The sequence below is a fragment of the Brassica rapa genome, unplaced genomic scaffold (assembly GCF_000309985.2).
Source record: "Brassica rapa cultivar Chiifu-401-42 unplaced genomic scaffold, CAAS_Brap_v3.01 Scaffold0211, whole genome shotgun sequence".
Taxonomy (NCBI): Eukaryota; Viridiplantae; Streptophyta; class Magnoliopsida; order Brassicales; family Brassicaceae; genus Brassica; species Brassica rapa.
In genome coordinates, this window is record NW_022610155.1 from 1 (window position 1) to 9,223 (window position 9,223).

General features: G+C 44.3%; 1 protein-coding gene across 1 annotated transcript; it reads right to left on the reverse strand.

Moving 5' to 3' along the window:
• Positions 1–6,085: 6,085 nt before the first annotated feature.
• Positions 6,086–6,603, reverse strand: LOC117129869. The gene is made up of 2 exons (XM_033283090.1): positions 6,579–6,603; positions 6,086–6,513 (listed from the first exon to the last, which is right to left on the reverse strand). The coding sequence occupies exons 1-2, from the start codon at positions 6,601–6,603 to the stop codon at positions 6,086–6,088; spliced, it is 453 nt and encodes a 150-aa protein (XP_033138981.1).
• Positions 6,604–9,223: the final 2,620 nt, after the last annotated feature.

Below are 9,223 nucleotides of genomic sequence, written 5' to 3' on the forward strand. Positions count from 1 at the left end.
GGCTGGACCTGATGTTAGGAGTTTTCAAGGCTCCTAAGACAAATGTGTAGTATAAATGATTGTCGAACCAGTTCTGAGAGATATCAAAGCACCGAGAATGCAAGTAATCACTTAATCTAAGTGCAATCAATGATTTAGATGGGTTTTTAAACTATGACTAATTAAAAAATAACTAAATGATACTTTCTTAACTATTGGAAAAGAGAACTCATGGATATAGGGATTAGACCTCGGGTGATCAAGTTTCGAACTAAAGATGGCAAACGATCAATCAATCTATTAACCTTAAGCTTGGACACAATCCTAAACAAACTCTATGTCTAGATGAATGTTCATTTACTTAACACAATTCAAACATCAAATGTCTTTGGTTGAATAATATGAAAGCAATCATAACTAGCAAGTCCAATGGCTATCTTAGCACCTCTAACAACAAATGTCTTTGGCAAAGTATGCTAAAAGCTAAGAAGAGTTGTCTCGGGCATTTCCTCGAACACCTTTCGGGGGGAAATGCCTAAGGTCAACTACTGAGTGGCCAACTCAGAAGATGCATTATGCTCACTCAACTAGCAAGGAAATATGAATGATCTACACTAAAACATCCTAGTTCTAACCTAATCACCCTCAATCTCCCTAACCCATGAATTCAAAAGGTGATTACTCACTAATCTCCATGATTCCTCTTAAACCCATGTTGGATTTCAGATTAATCATGTAGAGAAACTCAGGAAAAATAGATAAGAACACAGAATTCTCAATAATAAACTGATCAATTGATTCAAAGAGATGACTTTCCAAAGGTTTTTGGTGGTTTTTCTAAGAACAAAGATAATCTCCTCTTGGTGGCTTACAGAGTATTAAAACATAGGTTTTCAGAATAAAAAACGTGCATAATAAAATGACAAAAAGGGCCTTGAGAAAACATGAATTCGAGCAGATAGGCGACGCGCAGCGACCTCGGCAAGTCGCTCCAGCACGTCGCTCTGGGCTTCGGGAGCGACCTCAGGGTGTCGCTGCGAGAGGTCGCTCCGGCTTCAGTTTTGAGCTCTGTTTCGTCAAAAGAGCGAGCGACTTCAGGACGTCGCTCCAACGTGGTCGCTCCGAGAGGTAAGGCACAGCGACTTCAGGACGTCGCTCCGGTTAGGTCGCTCCGAGAGGTAAGGCACAGCGACTTCATCGTGTCGCTGCGGTTAGGTCGCTCCGGTGTGTTGCTCGTCCGCTGATCACTTTAAACACTTCTTTTGAGCTCCAAATGCACCCAAACGTCTCCAAGAACTCCATGTGATACTCCAATACCTGATAAGGACTCATGTATGCAAAATGCAACCTAAACATGACTAAATCCTAATCTATATGATCAAAATGCATATGGATGGATGGATAAAACAATGGAAATATGCATGATATCAACTCCCCCAAACTTGTTCTTTGCTTGTCCACAAGTGAACTTTCTAGAACTCATAGGGAGAGAGATTTGAAGGTGGGAGCTCATAGCCAAAAGAAACACCACTAGCAAATATAATTAGCACACTCTCTTATTACACTCTAGCTTCTCTAGGCCTATCTCAACTCCTTTTGTCCCTACACTCATCATCAAGCATCCACACATTCAAATCAACCAACTCTCACATTCATTAAGCACAAAACATCAGGTGAATTCTTGCAAATGGTCCGTTGGTCCAAGTCATTTGGTTGGGTAAGGGAAGGCTTTTATTCAAGTGATTCCAGAGGTTCAAAACATATGATCTTTAAGGTGGTTTACTCTCAAAACAAGTAGCCTTGACATTGCACATAATATATCTAAGAAAGGGACCAACTCATGCATACAATGCTCAATCTCCATTGTTCTACCCTTTTCCCAAACATACAATTACACAATCATTCCCAAATGTCAAACCCAACTCACATCTCTCACCAAAAGATCCTAAGAACTTTAACTCTTTCTTTTTGAAATCTACAAGGGATTTTTCTACAACCTCAAAACATTTCTTAGCTCCTAACAACTTTGCTAGCCCCCTTTTCTTTCTTTTCTCTTTTTTTTTTTCGATTTCTTTTTTTTTTTTATTTTTTTTTTTTTTTTTTAGGTTGGGGGCCAAGACTTTTCAAAACTAGAGCTAGAGGTTCTCTACTTATCCCAGAAAATCAATTCACTTAAGCACAAAGAGTCTATCCTTTTTATTTTTCATTTCTCCCAAATCATGATCACAACACTCACCCTCCCACCTATAGCTAGACAAAAGAGTGTCCAATCTAGCAAAAATGAAGATCAAGCATTGTCGTTCCCGATACTCTCAACATTATGCGCATGTAAGACTTTCCGAAGAAGGCCTCACTCATCAAACAATGAAAGCTTAAAAGGAAGGAAAGGTTTTGGGAGTGGTCTACCACTAGAGTTTGTCAAAAAGATTGGCATAAAAGATGTGACAACTCCAGTGTGTATAGCCATGACTCAGTACACAAGGGACCCTAAGCAAGAAGCATTAAGTTCATTCATTTCTAATAAGGTTGTAGTTGGCTTCAAAGACTGAGTTTCAGCAATCAACAAGTTTCAAGAAGAGTTTTCAAGGCTCGAAACATACAAGTCTTTTCGAGAGGTGCATGGCTACTCAATGGTGCAACGTAGTGTTCTTTACAAGGCATTTAAAATCATTGCTCCCAATGCAAGTGAATGCAACCTATATGCTCTAGACTCTCCTAATGGTGCAAATGATGCAAACTAAATGAAAAATCTTTTTTTTTTTTTTGCAAATAGGTGTGCAATGCATGACTCAAATGAAACACAATCAAAGCAAACATGATCAAATGCTTGGTACCTCCCCCAAACTTGAGTTACACAGTCTCTGTGTTGTCAAAGAAAGAAGGAGATACCGAGAAGAAAACTAATATGCAAAAATGAAATGGTATATACAAGGGAGAGAAAGAAGTACCTCCTATGGATAATAGGTGGGGGCAGATGCCCCAGCATCGTCGTCGTCAGGAGGGAAGGTGGTGTAGTAACCACCGGATGCTGAACCGGAGCCTCCATACCATGGCTGGCTCTCAACCTCGTCAATCTCGTGCTCACTGTCAGAAGAAGCGAGGGATGGGGATTTGTTGCCGGAAGTGGAAGGTTGAGTGGGTGGGTTCCTCCACTTACGCTGAAGCTGCGCAGCAGTGAGGGGGAAGCCAAGAGCATCAGGCGGGGGTGGGGGCTGGGGGTTTGAGGTGTTCGCGAAAGCGAAATCGGCTGAGCTACATCCAGCTATTCCTCCCCTAGTTAAGACATCAGCTACTTTCTTCATGAACTTGGCTGAAGTCTTTGCCTGCTTCTTCACAGTCTTGCTGAGCGCCTTGCACTTATCCTTCAGCTTTTCTATCGTTCTGTCCTGAGCTTTGTTCCACCTCTGGAGACGACCAATGTGGTCATGAGCATCACGGAGAGCTCCAGGGGGAAGGACTCCGTCATGGGGCTTGAAGTAGTAGCGCGGAGGTCCATAGATATGCTCAGACGTGTCTGCAACAGGCGGGTCAGGTTGCGTAGGGACACTCCTTCTCCTTGATGAAGCTGCTTGAATTGGATCGAGAGGCCCGTGTTCTCCGAGAAAGTACTCCTGGGGAATGTTGAAGCTGACAGCTCCTGGTATCTCTAAACTCGTCAGGTTCCGGTTTGGAAGAACCACCTCGACTGGCTTGCCCTGCAAGTAGTAGTGGTAGACGTAGTCCTTCCCATACATCCCACTGAAATAGGTGGCAATCCTCAAGTAGGTGCCATCAATGAACCTAGGCCCCGCTGCGTCCTTTCCCAAGGGAACATTCAGAAATTGGAGCAGTGGTGTGATCATTCCGCCTATCCCCATCTTTGGGCGCGAATCAGTGGTGTACCACGCCCAGTCTCTGTAGTGTTCGAGACGGCCCACAAAGAAACTGACCATCCCAAAGGTAGCATAGATATCAGTGCTGGGAAGGGGTAACACTCCAGGTTGAGCGTAAGGACGGATAGCCGGACAGAGCAGTCGCATGTCTTCCTCAGTAACATTACCAGCTTGCTTCCGTGGGTAGAAAGCATGGACTAGCAATCTGTGGAGGTAGCGTACAGACGGGTGTCGGATGTGTGAGTTCTTGTCAGCCCCGGTAGAGTGCCTGTTTCCAGTGATCAACTTCCAAAGCTCTGTGGGGAGGTTCTCACACTTGGGAAGTGAGTGGTCTTCTAGGTCTTGGAACCCCATGACCCTCCCAATGTCCTTGAAGTTCATGTTGTATTCCCTTCCATTGACCTTGAACGTGATTTTTCCCCATCCTTGCCTCACATGCGCCGTGTCGTGGTAAGTGACCACAAGAGAGGATAGGAACTGACAAGTGACATCCTTGTAGAAAGGATAAGCCATGGTGAGGAGTTTTGGCATCTTCAAATGTCCCAGCATCGCCTCAATATCGGATTCTAGGCCCAACTCCTTCAGCAAATCGAGGTCGGCGAACCTGGTTGGAGCCCAAGTGACCCCATTCTTCAAGTGATCATACAGCTCCTCCACAGATGGAGTTTTTGCCCTGTCTCGATCAACAGCAACCCCTTTTCCTTTGGACATCTTGGCTTTCTTCGTAGGTGCCTGCTCATCAGCACTCTCAGTTTCACTCTCCTCATGAGTGGGAACTGCTACACTTTTCCCAGCCCTCTTCTCTTGTTCTTGCGATTTCCTTGCAGCCAAAGTCTGCTGTCGAACGGTTCTCTGCGTCCCTGACCCAGTTGGCTCGCAGGATAAAGCTTTTCCTCTTAATGCAAACTCTTTTCTTTCAGCTTCTTGCTTCTCAGCTTCCAACTTTCCCTTTGTCTTCTTAACCATTTTCACCTGAAGAAGTAAAAACTTGAAAAGGGATAAGTAGTTGGAAGTAAAGAAAAACAGGATTTTGCAAGAGAAAATTGCAAAAGTGAACTTAACAAATGAATTATCAATTTAAACTCAAGTTCAACACAATGCAACAATTCTCACTCTTGTAACACCTTAACACATCTAGTTCACCCACAAACTCACCCAATTAAGGTCAAATTCGAAAATCCCTAATTCCATGAACCCTAATTTTGCCAAAGTGCAAATTAAACTCAATTTCACCATTAATTCAACAACCCAACTTGATAGATAAACTTTCCCTAGTCTATTTCACCACAATCTAGCAAGAAAGTGACCAAATTTCGACTTTCAAATTCTAGGGTTCATGGACCTACGAATTTGAATTTAAAAACTCAATACCTTGCTCTGGATGAAAGGAAATGGTGAATGGGTGGTGAGGAATAGGCTACAGGGGCGAAAGCTTGGTTTAGAAACAAGAACTAGTTGATTTGGGTGAGAATTGAGAAGGTTTTGGGATTTTTGGTGTGGGTGAGTTTGAGAGAGTTTGTGAGTTTGTGAGAGGAGGGGAGAGTGAGAGAGATAGAGTCGCGGGGGTTGGGGTAGGTTTAGGGTCGTCCGGTTCGGTTTAGGGTGGTCTAGGGTCGGTTTACTTGAATCAAACCGGGGTTTAGAGTTAGGAAACTTACCTGGACCGGTTCGGGAGCGACGTGAGGGTGTCGCTGGGAAAGGTCGCTCCCGAGTCGTTTCCTCGCGTCGTGTTTCGACAAAACCGCGAGCGACCTTGAAGTGTCGCTCTAGAAACCTCGCTCTGGGCTGGAGCGACTTCAAGGCGTCGCTCTAGGACGTCGCTCCGGGTCAGTTTTTGAGCTCCGTTTCGTCGAAAACGCGAGCGACTCCGAGGTGTCGCTCCCATAATGTCGCTCCCAGCTGGAGCGACCCTTCGGCCTCGCTCCGAGACCTCGCTCTGAGGCGATTTTTCTTGATCCGACGACGAAAACGCGAGCGACCTTGGAGTGTCGCTCTCGAAACCTCGCTCCCAGCTGGAGCGACCTTGAGGTGTCGTTGTGAGACCTCGCTCCCACGCACGACTCCTGCTCAAAATGAACCGATCAAGCACCTGCACACAACTTCTCTCTCTTTTTTTTTTTATGCAATAAGATGAAAAATGGAAATACCAATGCAATATGTACAAGGATACGCATGGGACTTCCTCCCAAGTGAGCTTGTTTTAAGTCCCGAGCTTGACTTTGCCTCCTTTTAGATTAGGCCGGGGTAGGATCAGACAGTGGAGTTGAAACCCCATCTTCCTCTGGTGCAGTAGCCATGTAGAGCTTAACCCTTTGTCCATTGACTGTGAAGTCTCTTCCATCAGTGCTCCACAAAACTATTGCTCCATATGGTCTAACCTCCTTGACCTTGAAAGGACCGGACCACCTTGACTTAAGCTTTCCTGGAAACAACTTCAGCCTAGAGTTGTAGAGAAGAACTTGGTCTCCTTCTTTAAACTCTCTCTTCAGGATGTTCTTGTCATGGAAAGCCTTAGTCTTCTCCTTGTAGATTCTTGAGTTCTCGAAAGCATCCATTCTTATCTCATCAAGCTCATGTAGCTGAAAGAGCCTTTTCTCCTTGGCACTCTTGATGTCAAAGTTCAGCAACTTTATTGCCCATAGTGCCTTGTACTCAAGCTCCACTGGCAAATGGCAAGCTTTCCCATACACTAGGTTGAAAGGTGTGGTACCCAGTGGTGTCTTGTACGCTGTCCTATAAGCCCAAAGTGCATCGTCAAGCTTATTAGACCAATCCTTCCTTGTAATCCCCACAATCTTCTCCAGGATAGATTTGATCTCCCTGTTAGAAATCTCAACTTGGCCACTTGTTTGGGGATGATAAGGAGTTGCCACCTTGTGCTTCACACCGTTCTTCTTGAGAAGTCCCTCAAGCAGTTTGTTAATGAAGTGGGAACCTCCATCACTGATTACAACTCTTGGAACTCCAAACCTTGGGAAGATGATGCTCTTGAACATCTTGATTACAACTCTAGCATCATTGGTGGGGCTTGCAATGGCTTCCACCCATTTGGAGACATAATCAACAGCCACAAGGATATATTTGTTGCCAAAAGATGATGGAAATGGTCCCATGAAGTCAATACCCCAGACATCAAACACTTCAACTTCAAGGATTGGATTTTGAGGCATCTCATTCCTCTTGGTGATGTTTCCTCTTCTTTGGCAAGAATCACACTTCGAAACAAAGTCTTGTGTATCCTTGAACATATGTGGCCACCAGAATCCAGCTTGTAATACTTTTGCAACTGTTTGAAGGTGGCAAAGTGACCTCCATAGGATGATCCATGACACTGTGCAAGGATCCCATCAATCTCCTCATTTGCAACCACTCTCCTATAAAGCTGATCTTTGCAGAGAATGTAGAGGTAGGGTTCGTCCCAGTAATATCTTTTCACATCCTTGTAGAACTTCTTCTTGGCATACCCTACAAGATTCAAAGGTTCTCTTCCTGTGGCTAGGTAGTTCACCAAATCAGCATACCAAGGTTCCTTCTCCTCTGTTGCTTTGACTTCTTCCAGCTTCCTACCAGTCTCACAAACTGCTATCACTGCTTCGATAGCCATGATCTGCTCCTCAGGAAGTCCTTCGTCAATAGGGATACCAGACTCTACCCTCAACCTGGACAAATGATCAGCTACTCCATTCTCAACTCCAGGTTTGTCCTTGATCTCCATATCAAACTCTTGGAGCAAAAGGATCCACCTCAAAAGCCTGGGTTTTGCATCCTTCTTGGCCAAAAGGTGTCTCAAGGCGGCATGATCTGTGTAGACAATGACTTTAGACCCAACCAAGTAGCTCCTGAACTTCTCAAAGGCAAAAACAATTGCCAGCATCTCCTTCTCTGTTGTGGCATACTTCATCTGGGCATCATTGAGGGTTTGGCTGGCATAATAGATCACATGGGTTTTGCCATCTTTCTTCTGCCCCAGAACAGCTCCCACAGCATAGTCACTGGCGTCACACATGATCTCAAAAGGGAGATCCCAATCAGGTGGCTGGACAATTGGGGCACTAACGAGTTCACCTTTCAGCTTCTTGAAAGCTTGTAGACATTCCACATCAAAACTGAAGGTAGCTTCCTTGCACAGCAGTCTGGTCAAAGGTCTAGTGATCATGGAGAAATCCTTGATGAACCTCCTGTAGAATCCAGCATGACCAAGAAAACTCCGGATGTCTTTCACTGTCTTTGGTGGAGGCAGACCAACCATAACATCGATTTTGGCTTTATCCACCTCAATCCCCTTCTCTGAAATCTTGTGTCCTAGCACAATCCCTTCCTTGACCATGAAGTGACACTTCTCCCAATTCAGCACAAGGTTGGTGTCTTCACATCTCTGTAGGACCCTGCACAAATTTGACAAACAAGCAGAAAACGAAGATCCGTAGACAGAGAAATCATCCATGAATACCTCCACAACATCCTCAATCAGATCAGAGAAAATTGACATCATGCACCTTTGAAAGGTGGCTGGAGCATTACATAGTCCAAATGGCATTCTTCGATATGCAAAGGTACCATAGGGACATGTGAATGTCGTTTTCTCTTGATCATTGGGATGTATGGGGATTTGGAAAAATCCTGAGTACCCATCAAGGAAACAATAGAATGGGTGATTTGCAAGTCTCTCAAGCATCTGATCAATAAATGGTAGTGGAAAATGATCCTTTCTAGATGCAGAGTTTAGTTTTCGGTAATCAATGCACATTCTATGACCTGTGATGGTTCTTGTTGGTATCAATTCATCCTTGTCATTCTTGATCACAGTGATACCACCTTTCTTTGGTACAACATGCACAGGTGATACCCATTTAGAATCTGAGATAGGGTAAATAACACCAGCATCTAGGAGTTTAAGAATCTCTTTCTTTACAACATCCTTCAGGTTAGGATTTAACCTTCTTTGATGCTCGATAGAAGTCATTGATTCATCCTCAAGATGTATCCTATGCATGCACAAAGAGGGTGATATCCCCTTGATGTCATCTAGTGAGTAACCTATTGCCTTTCTAAATCTTTTAAGTGTTTTCAAAAGTTCAGATAGCTCATTTTCAGTAAGTTCACTACTCACAATGACAGGGTAAGTTTCATTAGGACCAAGGAATGCATACCTTACACCATGGGGAAGAGGTTTAAGCTCCACTTTAGGTGCCTTAAGTTCACTCCAGTCATCCTGCTGGTTGTCCTCTTGTTGAGTGACTGAGACTTGTTGGTGAACCATCTGTGGAAGCTCCTCGTACTGGTCCTTACTGAAAAACGCCTGGTGTGAATCCAGCATCATCCCATAGGCAGTACTCTCCAGGTTCTCAATCACCTCAGTCTCCTTCTCTACA

Coding starts and splice junctions, on each gene's coding strand:
- LOC117129869 (XM_033283090.1), bottom strand. CDS start 6,603: ATGCACTTTGGGCTTATAGGACAGC. Junction 6,514..6,578: donor CTTTGGGCTTATAGGACAGC/GTACAAGACACC, acceptor GCCATTTGCCAG/TGGAGCTTGAGTACAAGGCA.